The sequence below is a fragment of the Gavia stellata genome, chromosome 6 (assembly GCF_030936135.1).
Source record: "Gavia stellata isolate bGavSte3 chromosome 6, bGavSte3.hap2, whole genome shotgun sequence".
In the NCBI taxonomy this organism is placed as follows: Eukaryota; Metazoa; Chordata; class Aves; order Gaviiformes; family Gaviidae; genus Gavia; species Gavia stellata.
The window spans coordinates 43,110,624-43,130,192 of record NC_082599.1 but is presented as its reverse complement, the minus strand read 5'-3'; the positions used below and the strand labels follow the sequence as shown (position 1 = coordinate 43,130,192).

Sequence of the window (19,569 nt, the reverse complement as noted above, 5' to 3'; positions counted from 1 at the left end):
TCCCAAATAAAGGGACAAAGACGTGAACATTGTGGGAATGTGTTTCTAAACCACATGATATCCTTATCAGATTGTCATGTACAAGGGAGGTTCTCACACAGGGACCCCATGCTGGTGAGCTGCCGTGAGCTGCCCCATCACATGATGCAAGTTCTCCGCTCCTATTCAGATTACTAAAATGAGCTGAAGGAGGCTAGATTTTCCCCTCCTCCCCCCCAAAATAAGCAAAACGCACAGTGACCACAGTCATATTAATTCGCTGCCACTGAGAAAACAATCCAGAGCAGCTGCTAATGATGAGTTAGTATATGAAGAAGATAATCTAGCTATTAAAATCCATACCACAAGTTTGAAACTGTCTCAGATTAACATCTGATGAGCAGACTTTAATGCAAGGAAGCAGAGTCAGACAAAAAACAGGGAAAAACCCCTCAGTTTGTGGTTTAAATGTGGAATTCTGCAAACTTGACTTGTAAATTCATAGAGAGTAATATGCTCTTATAAACAAGTCCTACTTTGTTTTATAAGTGTCTCTTTTTCCACTGTTGATGTTGTGAACTCTGTCATTGAATTACTTTTTCATATGGTTTGGGGGAAAGTCCTTTAAAATTTTTTAATATTAAATTAAGGTTCTAAATAGTATGCGGTCATTTAAATACGTGGCCTGATTTTAAAAGTGCTGAGGGAGCTCCTAGATGCTCAGCATATTTGGAAATGAAGCCATGAAATGTGGATTAAGGATGCTAACTTTAGGCTACTGTTTCTGACATTCTTAACTTTTGAAACACATTTGCTCACGCAACGACGGATTAATAAAATCCCAGACCTTAGATTATTTTTTAAAAGCCAGTTTAAAATCCACATTTTTGGATGAAAGTTGTTTACTGATTACAATTAGGAGGAACAGCTAAAATTACTGTGACCGAAAGACTGCACAGAAGAATCATTCCCACATGATACCAGTTTGTTTATTTTGTACCTAGAATATGGTTCTCATAAAAAGGCAGCAACAGACTAAAGACATTACTCTTGGTTTGCCTCCTAGAAAATCCAGCTTTGCTACCCTCCTGCCTATACTTTTTCTTGCAGTACAGAGAGAACGCTTATTCTGTTATTTTAGAATAGTTTTGAGCATTTCATGGCTTGTATTTTTGTGCTTCCATTTGGTTTGAAAGGGCTTGGATTTCAGCAAGAAGTGGCATGGGTCACACTGCATGGGGACAGACTTCATGCACGTGAGCAAAGGTCAAAATCAATCATAGCTTTGTATTTCCAGGCCTATTACTTTTGGCAGTTTACCCTGCCAGAAGGGGCTAAAATATCTGCTTCCCAAAAGGAGTAAACATCAATAGAGGGCAGGAATATAATCAGCTTCCCAACCACGCAGCCATGAGAAATGAGGGAAAAGGATCTCCTCCTCGCCGCAGCCAGTAAGCCATCTAAACGTTAGATGCAGCATTTTCAGCAAAAAGTTGAAAGATTTCACAGCACAGTGACTTGAAAAGGACAATAGGCCTATTTAGGCAATTATATTATGCAGGCTTTGTTATGAGGCAGCCCTGCTCAGTCCCAGAAAGTCTGGATAATCAAAAGTGTCCAAGTACAGGAAGGGGAAAAGTACAACCCCACCCTCCTGCACAGCCGCTGCCAGGACCTCTGGATCTGAAGGGTAAAGTCTATTTACCGAAGCTCCTTGGCCATTTTATACATCAACTGATATCCTTCCTCACGGGGCTGCGCGCTACAGCCCAGCGAAGCTCTGGAAAGCCCTCTGAAACCACAACTCCTTTGGCCCCGGCCGCCCGCCCCTGTAAACTCGCTGCTCGGAGGCCTCTGCCAGCCCCCCAGGCAGAAAGGGCGAGGGGAGAGGGGCGCTCCCCCCGCTCGCACGCATACCAGCGCCGCTCCCCACGGCCAAACAGATCTGGAAACTCATCGCAGCTGTGCTCTGCGTTTGAGGTCTCAATAGGATGGGGCACGGCGCGGCCGACCACAGCAGACAGCAGTCCTGCTGAGCACAATGTCCCTTTCACAACCCCGCTCCCAAACCTAAATGCTGGCTGGCTAACACAGCCGCAGTTCATCAGCTGCGTAAAGGGCGGTGTATAAATTAGACCTGAGCAAAAACAGTCACTTGGGGCGTTTAGGGGAGGTGGAAGCGTAACCCGCTGACCGGGGCGCCTCGCGCCCCCCGCGCCCCTGAGCGGAGCCCCTTAGCTCGGCCGGCCTGCGGTGCAGGCGCAACGCGCACACGGTTAACGAAGATGGCTCAGCGGTAAGCCAGGATTTAACTGGATGCGAGGACGACTAACTTCGCTGTCTGAAACATTATCTCTCTCTCTCAACTCCTTAACTTCGCCGTAACCCTCTTCCAGGCAGCGCCGCGCCAGCCTGGCTTTGTTCTGACAAGTTGCACCTTTGCTGCACAGGCTCATTAGGCAAGCGGGGAGTCCCCCCAAGATACATTGCTTTTCCACCAAGCTTATCCCACCCTGACTTCACCAGCGAACGCCTCTCATCATTTTTGTCTGCAGGAGTTTTTGACAGAGGTGGTGTCCATTAGAGTTTTCCTGTGCCAGCAGCTGAATCAGGCTAACTGTATCAGAATCTACATAGAGAATAGTTGTTCTCGTTTCAATTAATCTGAAAGAAAAATATCCCTGTGCAATTTTTTTTTTTTTTTTGAATGAAGGGGATCAGAAACAAACACTTTTCATCACGTATTTCAGGGCATTAAGCTACAAGTATAAAAATTTAAACAAAGACTGTGTCCCTAAGCAAATCAGTCCTAGTGATTTAGCTGTAAAGTTTATAAATGAACTTTAAAGAAAATAACCTGGTTCAAACAGATCTTGCCTTCTGGGCACTAGCAAACACACCTGCAGCAATTTGATACTTGGGAATGCAGATTACAAGTCCTTCACTTCAAAATGTTTGTTTTTAAATTCAGAAAGATGAAAGAAAATAAAGTACTGAGCTTTTTTTCTGTTGAGCACAGATGTTTCCAGTATTTCCAGGGCTTGCAGGGAATGAGAACCTGACCCAAACATCGCAATAATCCAGAATTCAGAAGGAAAACACATGCCTTCTGGAGTCCCATCTTCACGAACTTTCTGGAAATTAATACCTGCTAGATCCTCTCCGGACAAACACTTCCCACCAAACCGAAATCAGAACTGTACGCTACAAGAGCCTCGACATCCTATTACGTTCTGCTGCCATATCCATAACTTTTGCCTTCACCAAATTTCTTATTCTTCTAAACCTAACAAAATGTGGTAGGCACTGGTCTTCTACTTGATATGATTAGCTGAAACACTACATACTGCCAAACAAACTTACTCTTGTTTTGGGCCTGCTCATTTGGTTTTTTTGCCTGTTCAAATAATGAAGGCTAATGAAGACTTTTTTTAAAAGGCTTTTCCAAGTCCAAAGAAAAATCGCCATTCCTTGCAGCTCTTTCTCTCTCAGGGCCCGTCCCGTTCCCACTTCCGCAGTATTTAGTTAGCTCACGTTTCACCAAAAGTTACTCGTTCTCTCCCAGTATTTGTTTTTGCTGCACTACGAGGGGGCAGAAAATTCTACCTTACTTAAAGAAGTATAAATTACTCATTCTTGCAATCTTAACTCTTTTGTCCTCTTAAGAACTATTCTCGCCTAATTTGATTATGCTGACCTGATTTTTATCTTACGAGAAAAGGAGCAAGAATGACTTACGATTAAAAGTGCAGTCAGTTTTACTCTCAGTTCTGAGTCCATAATTTTCTTTGCAAATAAGTAATTTCTTTTTAAGTCTAGAACAATATACCTAATATCACATAAAACATAAACATGTATGAGTGCAAAATTAGGTATTGGTTTGTGTGCTCGTAACACATCTTGCAATACACAGTGGCTAATGTTTGCGTTGCAAACCCATAGCAAGTTTTTCCTCCCACAGGAGGGAGGAAGAAAATACCACACAAGTTAAGGTCATGTTTGGGTTGCGCCTTACCCTCTATTTTTACTTTGCAGACCCTCGTGGACTAGAAGATTCGTGGTGCTGCAGGAGTGCGCTTACTTAGTGAATCGTAACGGGATTAACATACTGAAGACGTGCTGAAGTTGGAGACCTACAGCATTCTTCCCTAACCCCTGCAATGGCCAATTTTGCCAGTGTTTCAGTTGAAACCCTGATGCTGTCTGGGATTGATTGCGGCCTGTTCAGAGTCTGCACTATCCATGTATTAGTCCCTCAACAACCATTTACCTTTTACTCTACAATCACGTCTCTATCAAAGCAATATTTCTAAGGCCTAAAGCAATGGCTGCAGGTGTACTGCTTTTATGGCAAAGACAAAAATAAAACAACAAACTAGACCAAAAAACCTATCTATTACACGTGTAATAATTTCAAAATTTGGCTACAGTTACATTCCATTAAATCACAGAGGTCTTCTTAAAAACAGAGAATCAGGAAACACTTGAGTTAGAATTAAACATTGCTATCTTTGTATTTATAAGCACTGGAGCAACATTTAAACCATTAAAAGCTTTCTGGACCACAAAAATTCCAGTTTTGTCATTATTTTCATGAGATGCAAGATAAAAATCTTACATGCTGAGAGAACTTTAGTATTTTATAATCCATTTACGTATATTTACCCACACACATGAAGTGCTTACACTTTCTTCAAAATGAAAAACAAAAGTTGCTCTAGAAATCAAACAGAATTCTTAATTTGCACCCTCACTAAATTGCTTTTCCACATTTCTGTACCATTAACTTACACAGTTCAAATTACAGCCACTGTAATGATTCAGGTTTCGGCCTGATTTTAAATTCCCATGCAGTGAAGATTAATCCTATTGCTTACAAAGTTACGAGACTGGATTCCTGAATGCATTTTCCTGTATTTTTTATTTACTCTTGTTAATATGAGTTTCTTTGATTAGCTAAACTTTGCTGTTATCAACACTTCCCTCTTATCACAGGCCCTAGGCAAATGACATATTTACCACTCATTCCATTCTGATAAGGGTAATCCTGTGTTTAACTTGCCCAAGAACAAACACCATATATTTTGTTTTTAAGAATCTTGCTTCTAGGTATTAACAACATACAAGAGAATGAGCAGGACATTTTTAAACCAGAAGTTATTTAAAGAATATTTTGCAAATGTAAGCTTTTAACGACAGCATACGCCCCCTACTCCAGGAAAGTTTATTTAATTCCAAGTTTCTGCAATATCACTGCTAAACTAAAGTTCAAAACATGGAAGGAGAAAAACACATTTTTAGTAAAACATCTGGTTTGGGGTTTTTTTTTCCACCCTAACTGAAGCCTTCCCATAGCTAGTAACATTATTTTGAAGTAAAAGCTTTGTTTCCTATCTTGTTTGAAGCACTTTTAAAACAGTGCGGAAAAAATAAACATCCCATGCTGAACTTCACAGTCTAATTTTAATTGTAAAGACATCAAAACATTTGCAGTGTTGTAGGCTGGAAGTCACTGATTTTTACAATTCTGTTTTCACTACTCAACCCACACAAATGTCACGCGGTGACTAAAAACTTCTGAGCAGAGTGAAAAACACACTATTTCATCAAACATTTCTTTATTTATTTTTCAATTCCCCCCCCCCCCCCCCCCCCCTTCGAGATAAACTGTATCGAAGGGAGAACTGGTCTAAATCTTAGGGAACTTTTTAACATACTGCAAAACAAAGATTTCAAACAGAATTATACGGTTAATGGTGTACTGAAGTGCCTGAGAGCGTGCTAAAAACATTTTGATAGATAGCCAAGTCATTTGTCTAAATCACCGTCAGAGCAGTGAAGCATCCTGCAAGCTTTTATGCAGAGTGTAAGGTGATGCTTTCTGGCACTTTTTGTCATTGCTCAAACTTGAAACTGTGGTGTTAAAATACTGCCATTGTTTACCATCTACGTATTTCAGCAACAAATCAAGACCCTGTAACATAATAATACATTTGCAGAAGTGTCCTACCACTAACTCTCCCTCCTGTGTTACCAGTGCAACACCGCCTGAATCTCAAGGTATAGAAATAATTGATGGTTAAACTCAAAGGGTGTTCACAGTAAGTAGTTTTCTAGCAAAACAGCAACTTCTTAGAGCAACAAAGTGAAGAAGAAAGGTGGCAGCAAGGTCAGTACAAAGAAATATTGGCTTTTCTTAGGAAACTTAAAACTACTGTCTGATTTTTGGGATGGCACCTACCCACTGCAATTCCACGTCTTTGCAAGAACTGTACAGAGCAGCATTTTAATTGCTTGGCTGCTCTGCTAAAATGCACTTCGAGACAACATGCATCCACATTATCAAATGTGCTACAAAATTAGATTAAGGAGGAAAAAAAAACCAAAACTACCACAGAGGTGATATGTAAATCCTTCGCTGGTTGAAGTTTTGCAAGTATTTGCAGTATTCTATTACAATTTCATGTGTTCCTGCTTGGCTCCACAACTGTTGTTAGGATCAATATGCTACATGAGAAGGGATAAACAGAAAACAACCCAGTTGTTCTTTCCTTTTTCCTTTCTTGCCCAAAGGAGAAAAAAGGCTTGCAAACCACATCTTGCACAAAAACTCCCCCCACCCCTCATTATCCCCGCGCTTAATTACAAGTATTTCTTTTTTAAATACATGCACATAATAGTAATAGTAGTAGTCGTAGTAGTAATAATAATAACGACAATAATAGCAGCAGCGTTAAAGTGGAAAAATAAGTCGGGACCTACATTGAGCACTGTGCCGGTGTTGCCACTCTGTTTGTGCCAATCCACTGAAGCATGCTTTGAGAGCCTTCTCCTGGAGCATGCAGGAAGACGGACTCGCAGTGTAGAAATCCAGCATCTGAGCAGGGCTCACTGCTAGAACATCCATACAGTCAAACATGATTCCCCCTGCACAGAATGCCTGCAAAAGTGCTTTCCTCTAGGTGTGGAGGAAAATGGCACATAAAAGTACACCCAACTCCATCAAACTCTGCCCCTTTTTTGGCACGTAGGCTGTTGGTCTTTTTCCCAGACCAGAATCATGAATTATGACAGACAACACAGCTAAAAGCCTGTAATTGATCCAAATGATCATTTACCATTTTCCAGGCTGCCCAGCCAATCCAGCAAGATGGGGGGAAGCGAGCCGCATTCCAAGTTTTAGCTCCCAGCAATTTCCCCCCAAATTTCTTTAGAGTCAGTCCCGCTCCTTGGGCGCTCGCCGGGTGCGTGCCGCGTCCCGCGCCGTGCCGCTCGCCCGCCTCCCCGGGATAAAACGGCTCCGGTAGGGACTCGGGATCCCCCTCGGCCCTGAATAGATCCTTCTGCCTCTGAACAGCTCACTTCCTACTACTTGTGTCACAGGGAATGAAAGATTGAATTGCCTAATATATGCGAGTGAACTTTCCGTGAACCCTTCCCAGGCTGCTAACCTTCAAATGACCCAAGCGGTCTGACATCACCAGCTCCCAGGATTCTCACACGCCTTCACAACTCCCAGCAGCCCTGCAAAAAAGCAGGCGGGCGGGCGGGCAGGCAGGCAAGCGCTAGCCCCAGCCCCAGCCCCAGCCCCAGCCCCAGCCCCAGCCCTGCCCGAGTCGCCCCGCTGCCGCGGAGCGGGCGGCCACGGCCGCTGCGGACGGGGAAGCCAACTTGCAAAAAGACCCAAAATAAGAAAGTTAAAAGAAAAAAAAAAAAAAAAAAAAAGAGGAGGAGGGGAAAGGGGGCGGGAATTGAGACAGTGATGGTTTTGGCTGTTGCAGAGAATGGAGTATTTTTAAATTCCAGCTCAATTTGCTAAAACTTCTGTGTCCCCCTGCCCGCCCTGCCCCGTTCCCTTCCTCTCGGGAGAGGCCACGGGCGAAGCGCAGGCGTCAGCCGCCATACCAGAGCCCTGGACACGGGCTTCGCCCTAACTTCTGGAGCGGCAGGGCTGGGTGCAGAGCAGCCTCACCCTAACCCAGCCCTGTGCGCGCCAGCGGGGACCCCTGGTTGATGCCACCAGCAGAGACGATGGACTGCTGGCGTGGGGGGGTCAGGTTCCGTCTCTCCCCCCCACCCTCTACTCTCGCTCCTAAATCACACAGAGGTGTGGTAGAGCTGCAGCGGAGCCCATCCACACCGCCCAGTGCTCCCAGGCCTCCCCGCTGGGCTGGATTGGGCAGGCACCAGCGCCCAGGAGGGCCCATCCATGCCACCCAGCCCAGGGCAGGAGGCAGCCACATGACCCCTCTTCTCCCCAGCCCGAGGGCCGCCGGGTCCTGCCTGTCTCTTATTAGCAGAGAGGGGCCAGGGCTGCTCACATGGCCCCATAGGGGCTGTATCAGCTTTCAGGGGGCTAATGAGCCCCAGCTCCTTGGGAGGGAGAAAGGCAACGAGCAGGTCCGTGAGGAACGGGACCCAGCCCAGGGTGCCGGGAGAGGAGTCTGCGACCACCCCCTTCCTGGGGCCGGCAGCCCCGGCTGCCCCCTCATAGACATTCTGAAGGCATGGGGCTGCTCCCACCCAAACGCCCGCAGAGGTCTGGGAGAAACCACACTCCCAGCAGCCCTCTCTCATGGCAGAAGTAGGTGTCAAGGCCTTCCCAGCTCTGTGGCCAGGATGCCACAGCCATCACCGTGCTGGCCCACCATTTGCATCAAGCTAGCAAGGAGCCCTGTGCTTTTTAGGTAAATAGCCACCTTCTGCAAGGTCTGGCTCACAGAGAGAGACTCCATATCAAGGCCTCAGCCAGTCCTTATTCCTACGGACACTTTAAAAATGAAAACCAACAGCCTGGAAACACTCCCTCTGCCCCACTGGAAAGGACATGAGCTCAACGACCATGTGCACGCTTTCATTTTAAGCAAGTGAGCCAAGTCACCTCAGCCCTGGCGGACTGAGCACCAGCCTGGAGCGAGGTTTCCTGAGGCACGGAGGAGTCCCGCTTCCCGCCCCAAAGCTAGCTCGGGTTCAGAAACTGGAAAATTAAACTCTTGATTATTGCCCGTTTCTTGAAAAGCCCAAGATGGGAGTCGGATGGAGCGGCGGACGCTGTGCGCAGACATGGCACGCAACTGGCGACCGTAGAGAAACCCCGGGGAGAGACTCACTCTGGGACCTGCACAGCCACTTTAATGGATGCGGTGTCCCGTCTCCACAAAAAGTCCTTTGATGAACCGAAAGCTCTCTGACAATGCCTGCAGATTGTATTAACAAAACTTTTCACACAGGTTCAAGAATTTTTAAAAAAAAAAAAAAAAACAACCCACAAAACAAAACCCCCCACACAGCGCACACACTTGTTCCCTGAAACCGATATACCCACGTTGAAAACCAGCGGCCAGCAAAAAGACCTGCTGCAATTTGGAAGTGAATCCATTTGAAGAGATAAAAACAAAAGCTTTTCTTAGCCTCCTTCCCCTCCAACCGGAGAGCTCTGGCTGTCTCTGCAGCAGGCAGCCTCTCTTCCCATCTTCCCTCCAGGCAGAAGAGTTACAAATGCTGGAGTTTAACAGTGTCTTTTTAAGGACTTTTTAAGGACCTTCTTGGTCTGTCAGGGTGTCCTCCCCCCGCCCAGACTCCTCCAGCTGAAGCAGCCCCTGACACTCTTTCATCAAAAAATTATGCACAGGGCACATTTATCGAAAAAGCCATCCTTCAGGGAAGGCTTGTTTAAACCACGTCAGCACAGCAAGCACCGTTCACTGTATTAAAAAGGCAAGTAGAAAAGTGGCTAATTTTTTGTTAAAATCTCAGCTGGCTACGTTGCTACAATTCTGTTTTGAGTAGCAAAGCTAAATTAAAAGGCAGTACTTTCTAACGAGATGACAGAATGCACGAGAAGTTTGGAATATGTAACGCGTCACCACAAAAATAACTGGAAAGGATGATACAAAACACAGTATGGTTTGTCAGTCTCCAATTTAGGGAGAAAATGGCATTTTGTGTCGACCAAGGCTCTCGGAACAAGTTTAAGCTTCTGCCAAGAAAAAAATATTGCCCATGTAAGTTAAAATAAACAAAATCACACAAACAGAAATACAGTTATGTTTAGTCCATTAGCAGCCTTATAATACCATATTTAAAAATAAAACCTGTCCATTGTACCTCAAAGTGTAGACTGGCAACTTCTAAAAGTAAATGTCAGGAAGTCACGCTTAACCACGTATGAATTGAAAAAGACTGCATTTTCTCACTGTATCTAAATGAGCCAGGTAGCTCATCATGTTTTATTACGAATAATAGTTGTGCTAATGCTTATACTTATTACTAAAACCACAGGTAATTAACAAATTCTTCAAATAGCCTAATGGTTTGCTTGCATACTATTTCTACAATGCAGTAATTTATGTATCTCATCATTCACTCTGAAACAGCATGATACTTGTTTTTCTTAAACAGAGCATCAGGAAAAGATACATTCATAAAATGGTGGGTATTTTCTAATTTAGATCAGGACTAACCATAATTATTGTGATAACTAATAGGCCTCTAATTCAAATGTAATGAAACTTCAAGTATTGCCACATATTTTAAATGCCTACCCAGCTCCCACAGAGGTGCAAGGAGGCAACAACTTTCCAATAACTTTGTCTTTATTCGTGCAAAGAAATTGTGATTTCACATCACTGCTTTGATCTGTTTTCTCTCAGACTGTGATGGCAGAAACTTTACAATAAACATATTCTTAGCCACAAGTGAAATAAAAAGCAAAAGTTCAAGTCAGAAATCTATTTCCTTTGGTGTTACTGTATATTTGTCAGTGTGACATAGCACATTTGAAACCCATAATCATAAAACAAAAATTTACAGCCAAGGTTTAGGGTCTACATCTGTTTCTCTGGTTTTTGTACCACAATTACCCACTGGACAATTCAGAAAGCAGCACTATGAATCATGTACTGCACACATGTTTGTGCTGGTCACTTTTTCGTTAGTACAAGAGGCTGAGGATGCCATAATATGCTTCACCGAGAGAGAGAGCATTAACTAGAATTAGGATGAGTGCACTGGGTGCTCTAATAAAAATGACTTTACTAGAAGCAACAGAGTACTCCTGGAATATTACAGGCATATTTATAGGATGGAAAAATTAAGAAGTACATGCAAAAATTCTCCAAAACATACCTCAGGGGAAGTGGACTTTTTTTTTTTGCATGCATGGATTTTGCTATTAATCAAATGTAGCACTCTCTTGAAACCGTTCTGACAGCAGAGTAAATGGTTACTAGTGAATGATGTGTGTGTTTAAGCAGTGAAAGCAGAGACAAAGTGATGTTTTCTTCTACTCCCTAGGCAAGAGCTGACACTAAGCTTGCTGCCTCAGCTTTGATACTCACAGATTCCTTTGTGTCAGTTGCTGGGAGAATCACTGGCAGTTCACTAACCCTGCCTCACACACAGGGGCTTTGATTTTTACCTCTTCATTGAGAATAGATGTTAATATGAAACAGTACTTGTCTGCCTTGGCGCTTCCCCCCCCCCCCCCCCCCCAACTAGTGATACAGGGTTTCAAATCTGAAAACCTGAATCCCCCTTCACGACATGTATTTTTTAGTGTTGTAGGGCATTCTCCTAGTGTGTCTCAAGGATAAGAACAATGTCAAAAGATTATGGAGAACAAAATCAGTGGGTCACAAGAGAATGGCCGAATGTTTAAAACTCCAAGGTAGTCCTGAGGAAATAGGTATGAATCCTGAGCAAGAATGGCCCTGACGAAAATAAAACAGTAAAATTACTGGCACAAAATGGCACAAATGGCATGTAAAAACATGAAGTACAGTGAAATTAAGTCAAAAAAGCATTTCTTGTGACTGCTATATGCTACTATGCACAACTCGCAATGACCAAAATAGGAATTTGCACGTAAGAAGAAGCATTACTTCAGACCTGAAAAATAGCAGCAACTGGCAAAAGACTACTTCAGTGCAGCGCAGTATTTTATTTTAGATGGGAAAAGCAGAGTTAGTCAGCTCCAGACCCAGAACTTGGGCATGCAACCAGTCTGCAAGTCACTTACCAATAAAGGTTTTTTTGTCTGTTTTAATCAGTGGATATGTATTTGTAAATATGCCTTTAAAGCTGATTGCTTAACTTAAAGGCTATAAAAATAATTCATCTCCACAAACTTGAGCACATGACCATGTTTCTGAGAATCCATACTGTGTTTTACACCCGTTTGGCCCGGAGCCAGGGGAAGAGAACTGCCCTATATGATAAAACTGGAAGTGTATCTGGTTCAGCAGCCCATTTCTAAGAAAAGTCACTCTAAGGAAAATATAGGAATCCCTAGTGACTGGCAAAGTATAACTCACCCATAGGTCCTCTAATAGCCTGTTCTCTAACAGCAAATCACTTAAGCATTAAAGCATGAGATTTAATATCCTTCCCAAATTTGTTTTTGGTAATAGCCCTGATATTCTAGATATTCATATATAGCCAATGTCTTTTTGGATTGTGATAAATTTGTAGCTCTGTGACACAGGAGATACTAAGTTATTGGGCTTTGAGACAAAGAAGGATAAATGTTTTCTTAGAAACACCGTAAAACTCCTCCACGTTGCAAATAAAGGAAAACACAGACCAAACCACACCTCTCTGAGGCCCCAAAGGCTGACTGCTGTAGGCTCCAGAAAGGTTGGCAAAGAGGCAATGACGTCATGTGCCCAAAGAGGGGATGACATGCGTTTTTGAAGGATATAAAAAGAAAAAGCATTATTACATTAAAAATTGGCTACATACTGAATCTGCACTTGCTGCTTAGGAGGATCCTGCAGTGCAAACACCACTGCTAAATGGTTGCCAGAAAAAAATAGAAGTGAGGGGAAAAAAAAAGTTTGTTTCATTTTGTTTTCTTTTTAAATGACCAGAAACTGCTGTTTCAAGGTTTAGCCAAGAAATAGATTTTTATTGGTAGCCTATAAATCCCTCAAAACACAGAGTTATAATGGAAATGCTGAGGTAACTGGAGTGCCATGCATGGCACTGACACATTGCATTATATAATCCAGGGAGAATGAGGCTGGGAGATCTATAAAACCTAAGTAGAAGCAACATGTAGGAAAAAGCAGAAGAGCAAGTAGAAATATTGAACATTAAACTGCAGAGAATACTTGTCTAACAATAAAGTTTCCTATATGCTGAATATGCTCATGGTTGGCTGAAAGCGAAAGAGCACAGAGCTCCATTAAAAATAAAATAGAGATTCCAAAAGGCTATTCGAGTAACTGTTTTGTTTCTACCTTTTTTGCAGGGAGAGAAAGATAAACAAAGTTACCTAACAAAAGGATAGTATTTTCTGATGTTCTGATATCCTGAAATGTCTCTCACAATGTGTATGTAAATAATGTTAGAAAATGCAGAATAAATGGAGTTCCAAACACAGACAACCCACAACCCTAGTTGTAACCAGAATCAGAATAGAAATTGGGACAACAGTATTTCTAGAGGTTCACTAGTGGCATCTTAAACTCTTAGTGAAAAGTTAGCCCTAGTGACAAAAGAGCAAAGTTACTGAGCAGTGGGTGCTGGTCTCTTCTCCCACGTGACAAGTGATAGGACATGAGGAAATGGCCTCAAGTTGCGCCAGGGGAAGTTTAGATCGGATATTAGGAACAACTTCTTCACTGAAAGGGTTGTCAGACATTGGAACGGGCTGCCCAGGGAGGTGGTGGAGTCACCATCCCTGGAGGTATTTAAAAGACATGTGGATGAGGCGCTTCAGAACATGGTTTAGTGGTGGACTTAGCAGTGTTAGGTTTACAGTTGGACTTGATGATCTGGAAGGTCTTTTCCAACCTAAATGATTCTATGATTCTATGAATAACTGGAACTACAGCTCAGTCCAGACATATATCCTAACAAAGATGAAACCTTACTTAAGCCCTATTTAACTTAAGACAGACTTAAGCAACACTTGGGGCTTGTGCTCCTGCACTGCTGCAGGGACAACCCACATAGAGGGATCCCAGAGGCCCGCGATAGCCGAAACACACTTGCGCAGAGCTCTGGTCACATAAAGCCTGATGCAGATTAGATTGGATTATGCCATTAGTGTAAAACGCAATAGATCCACAGCTCAGCAGCTTGACACATGTAATCATGATAATTCAATTTCCGCTTAGCTAGTTCCCAAACCTACATCAAACACTGAAAGAACAGTCCAATATCCTATCTGTGGGCATATTAAAAAGCCAAATGAAGGAGTGACTGGAAAATGTGCTGGCATACCTACCTGGCTAGCAGAAGTAATGACAGCAATGACAATGTGGTGACACCAGCTGAAATCCACTGGTAATGATGGTCATCATGCCAACACCTCTACTCCACCTGTTGCCCTAACGCACTGTACAATCACACCTTCCTTTTATCATGCAGATAGCTTCTGTTTGGGCACAGTTTGGGGAATTTTTGCTGTAAATGAGGTAGGATTACTCAGAAACTGAGGTACGTATTTGGCAAAATGGCATCCCTTTTCTTTTGTGGAACATGTGCCATCAATGCTGCGTGAATTAACTGAGGGCACACGTCCTCTCAGGAACATTGTTATCACTGTAACTTTATTGATGTAACCTGAAAAGTAAATTTTGCTAACAAGGTCAGTTTTACAAGCATACAGGTTGCCATATTGTAACTATTGCTGAGCAGGTAAGGGATTCTGTATATCCCTTTCATGCTACAACAACTGTCCACAATTGGGCTGTTGCAGGTACAACTCTTTCAAAAAGGAAAGATCGCTTTCTCACCCTACATTGTTATATCAATGTGGCATTCAAACGTAGATAAGATTTCAGCAAAAATCAGGCGGGGCTGGACTCCACTTGCATTCAGAACAAGCAGTGGCAGCATGAATGATGTCCAATCTAAAACGCTTGCAAGATGTTTTCTGGTTTTCAAACTCTACTAGAATACACCCATCAAATTGTTCTTTGGTGTATTCCTCAAATTCTACTGGACTTCTGCAATTTAAGTCTACAAAGAAAAATCTGCATGGTCTCAACCTGTTTGATTAAGCTAGTCCCATGTGACTAAACAGATCTGCAAATTCCCACACCCTTGGTCTGCAAGACTCCTGTGTCGGGCCACAAAAGAGACTGAATGTCCAGTCATCATATGACCATGCCCAGGGAATCCTGACTGACACACATGCTTTAACTGAAGAGAACTTACAGAGCTGGCTTGCAGCTGGAGCCTATGGTGGTCAACAACATATTGCCTCAGGCATTGTGCAGTATGATGAATTTTTTGCCCTCCTGGGACCTTTTGTGCCACACGTAGTGGAGGACGTGCAAGGTGGTCTCTAACCACATAATGCAGCGTATCAGGCTTGACAGGTCTATAAAACTATGAAATTTGTTTTGCATAAACCAGACCAAACCTCTTCATTTTGATATCTTGAGCCTTCTTCTGACTGAACAATTCTGCATAGACCTTGCCATGACACTGAAAAAAACCATTCCTTTTAATCCATCCACAGTTTTGGGCAAACGTCTTCAAGAACAGGCTTCTCATTCATGGGCCGCTAATCTCCCATGTATTCTTATCAGGTTATCAGAAGAAAAGACTTCTCCTGTCTTTATATGGAGACATGCAAAGAAGAATGTGTGGAAGGAACCTCTTTCCTTCGCAAAAACGGCTCCGAGATTTCGCCCTTGCTGCATCCATCCATTCTGTCTTTGGCATGAAGTATCCCAAAGAATGTGTCAGAAAACAAGGTTGTGGCCCAACTTCTTCAAGGCATTATTGAGGTTGATGGATGGAGACAGTAAGCCTCAACCCAAAGGAGGTTTAGTAACAAGAATGAGGCATGTACACACTCTCAATTCTGAGAAACATGTTGGAATTCTCCTGAAAAGGTACAGCATCATGTTATCTTCAACCAGATCCTAAATGACTAAACTAAACGCCAAGTTAGTGAATTCATGTTATCTAAAGACTTTAAAAAGTTAAAGTTCACCTGCTGAATTCCTAAATTTGTCTAAAACTTGTTAATTTATTTTATTTTTTAAAAAACAGATTTGCTAAGAGTACAAGCGCACACCACTGATACTGAAGCCTATTCTGCTAGCTGAACAATGCAGGAACATTATGTCACTCCGAGGCAAGACTACGCAAGCATGTAAGAAAAGCTAAGAGCTTTGCCAACACAAATTATCAGGCAGAACCTCACTGGAAAAAATGAGGTACAAAGATCTAAGCGAAGTGCAAAACTGACTGAGAATTGAACGACATGTTGACAAATACCACTCCACTCTCTTGCTTCCTATCAGAACCCAACAGCCGAAGCAGAGATTCCTAAGTAGTGTTTTTACAGGCCAAGCTTAGTCTCTCCCTCATCTTATCAGTAGCCTTCAAAGGGACTGTGGGTGGACCTCCTCCAGGAAAACAGAAAAAAACAACAAAAAAACCCTCATAAGTGCCACCTCTTCTATACAAAGATATTGGCGCAACCACAGAGGCTTTGCTTGAGCTGCGAGACTTTGAGAAAACACACCTGGCTCTTCTAAAGGAGAAATTAAAGAATTCATGCTTCAGCCCTCAGTCTTGAGTGGCCTTGAGAAGAAGAATAGCTGAAGAGAGAGTCTAATCAGGACACAGGGAAAATCAATACTGGCTTCTTGAAATATCTTAGGCAGGAAGGAACAGCTTAAGGTTGAGATGTTTAGCCACTCTTTCTGCACAAGCAAATGGGCTGAAGGCTACATGTACAGGTGAGAACAGAAAGGCAGAATAAGGCTTTCTGGAGGACTGAAAGTGAACCAAAGCATGTGCTACTCTGAAGTTCTTCGGGAAATCTCATCTTTTAAAAGTGTTCTAGTTTTGGTGCAAGACAGATCTTTCTACATACTAGTCAAAGTTGTCAAAAGTAACATTTTCGGGGATAAATGCATGCCATTGTACTGTTATTTTCTGAGTTTGGTGTGGAATACAATTATTTAAGACTCGGCAGGAGAGTATGAAAGGAGCAGGAGTGTAATTCCAGTTCAGAAAAACACCAATAACTGACAACACATAAGAAACACAAGATAGATGCATTGTATTGTTGGGCTGAGTCTCATTGGCTGGAAACCCTGACTCTCCCAGCAGGACTCAGTTACATAGCAACTCCTGAGGGCAGATTAACCCTTTCCCAGTTAACGTATCTGGCATGACTTAAAAGACCTTCTCCTCCTCCTGCTTCAGAATAATTTCGTAGGTTTGCAAAAAATGTTTGGAAAAAACAAGTCGAGTGCTACTAAGGTAAAACCAAAGCTATCTGACTCACCATGGGATGCTGATGGTACAATGAACAGAGAATGCAGGGAGTTCAGGTCGGTCTAAATTAGATTTTACATCATCAGGTGCTGTGACATACACAAAACGTACAACGTATTTTCCATTAAATGGTTCATGCTCAGTCTGTGGGGATCCTATCTGGATGTCATTTATCAAGTACCAATGGTCTCTTTCACCCAAATTCTGCCCACCCATTGACTTCTGTCTAGATAATTACTGAAGTCCTCAGCTGGTAGAGATAGTACTTAGTTAATCCATAAGAGAATTTTTCAGCATCAGAGAATGTGTTTGCTTTCATCCAAAACTGTACAGGCTGACTACTGTAAACTGTTAAAAAATTCCTGCAAATCTTATGATACTAGTTTTTTTCTGATAGTCCTTTCTAACTACTGGCATCAAGTAATTACATGAGAATCTCAAATTATTTCATTACAGCAATTTCCCTATTTTGTTTTTAGACCTGCATTACATTTATGTGTATATAAATTATAAGCACAAATATATATATACACAATTAGGATAATAATATTCCTGCTCTCCTGGTTATCAGGAATAACAAAGTTTGAATTTAAAATGTCAAAATCTAGGACAAATACTCCTAAAGCTCTCTATTTTAAAAAATGTTATAATTCAGCGCTGTTAGTTTCCCCCCTTATGAAAGAGCGAGGCAGACCCTAGGGACCACGAAGAGCACATGTCCTCCCTCACTCAGGGCGTACCCTCATGCGGTCACACTTCACTGCTGTGAGCCACAGCTGTGCGCTATGAGGAAAAAGGAGCTACTAGGTTTCCAGTGGAGAAAATAAGAGATCAGACTGATGTGATACACACTTATTTCTGACTGTCTTCTTGTGACAGTGAGAACTGTGTATCTCGTTTCGTCTCTTCCTTCTCTTTACACCCAAAACTGGATTCATGGTACCGCAGGCACTAACCAAGCCTAGGAAGGGCAGGCACCACTGACACTGCCCCGTTTCAGAGAAGCAGGGTAAGACTATACCTGTCCTTTCCTCTGTAAGACCCAGGGACACTCTCAGCTGGAAGTTCAGAGGTGAAAAGCCTTGAACCAAGTCTTCTGTTCCTCATCCCTCACCCACTACTCTCACACACAGACACAGCAGGTCCTGTAGTGTACATCTCCTACCAACATCTCTTCATGAAGGATATTCACTGCTCAGTAGCAGATCCTGACCCCCCATTTAGGCCAGGAGCAATCAGAAGAAACCAGAAATTAATTTCCTCTAATAACACAGAGAATCTCGTTAAAGTTTCTTTTTTTCTTAATTGCTTTAAAAAAATAGGTAACCTTTGTATGTTACTAAAAGGACTACCTACATGTTTAAGATATGCCTCGCTTTTCTAAACATTTCACACTCTAAAAGTTCATCTGTATTTTCTTTGTATGGTTCTCATAGACCGCTTGTAAATCCAGATGGGATAGAAAGATACCATTTTAAATTATATTTATTATTTAATTTGGCTTCTTGCATGATACCTTGAAAGCTCTTCTTGAATAACTTAGCTGCTGACTCTATAAAACTAAGAGTATCAATATAGTGGATGAGAAATTAGTCCAAAAAGAAGTACTTCAAAAATACTTTGTAGTCTGAAAATTAATTAGCAAGAATCAAGTTAATTTCTTATTGTGGATTTTTTTAAAAGAGTTCATATTTTGCTATCATTATTCATCTGAAACTATCACTGACACCATTGGAAATGTAGCCTCTAAAAGGGTAAAACCTGAAGGACTAGGTTCAATAGATGCTTATGCTCTGCTGAAAGTACCTTTTCATATAAATGCCAACATGCACCTATCAAATATTTGTGTTCTTCATTACACTAATGCCTTCCTGCATAAAAAACAAGATAGTACAAAATATAGGTGTATTCCCACGTCCTGCTACTAAGGTAGGCGATATCAAAATAAATTTGCAACCATATCATTATATCAATCTCCAGTATTACTGCATCAGTACTATAACCATAATTAATTAGCTGCAGGTCAAATTTCTAATAAATCTTTAGAAATTAAATGTATAATTTGTCAAAACCATATGCTTTCATAAATTGATTATTCAGAATTTAGAAGCTTTTTAATTAGGAAGAAATTTATGCAATACCATGTGTAATAATTACGAATCAGCTCTTCTGTGATATTTTTGTACATCAGCAAAAATTAAAACATTGGAAAACATTACCAGGTCATTGCAGTATTTCAATGTCAAAAGAAACACAGAGTTTAAATGTAGAGGTTAAAGATATTTTCCCGTATCTTTTACATCTTACATAGCTTTGTGATCTCAGGACTGGAATCAT

At 42.1% G+C, this 19,569-nt stretch overlaps 1 protein-coding gene across 4 annotated transcripts in view; it reads right to left on the bottom strand.

Moving 5' to 3' along the window:
* The window catches only part of RARB (retinoic acid receptor beta), a 197,233-nt gene that overhangs the window by 86,594 nt on the left and 91,070 nt on the right, over positions 1 to 19,569 (bottom strand). For 2 of the 4 annotated variants that reach the window (XM_009822347.2, XM_009822348.2), the window contains exon 1: positions 6,742 to 7,058. The exons of 1 other annotated variant lie outside the window; for it this stretch is intronic. In XM_009822347.2, coding sequence (XP_009820649.1) covers positions 6,742 to 6,898 — 157 coding nt within the window. In that variant the 5' untranslated portion in view covers positions 6,899 to 7,058. Of the gene's footprint in view, positions 1 to 6,741; positions 7,059 to 9,089; positions 9,177 to 19,569 lie in introns of those variants that run through there. One more of the 4 variants, XM_059818272.1, reaches the window with a different exon arrangement.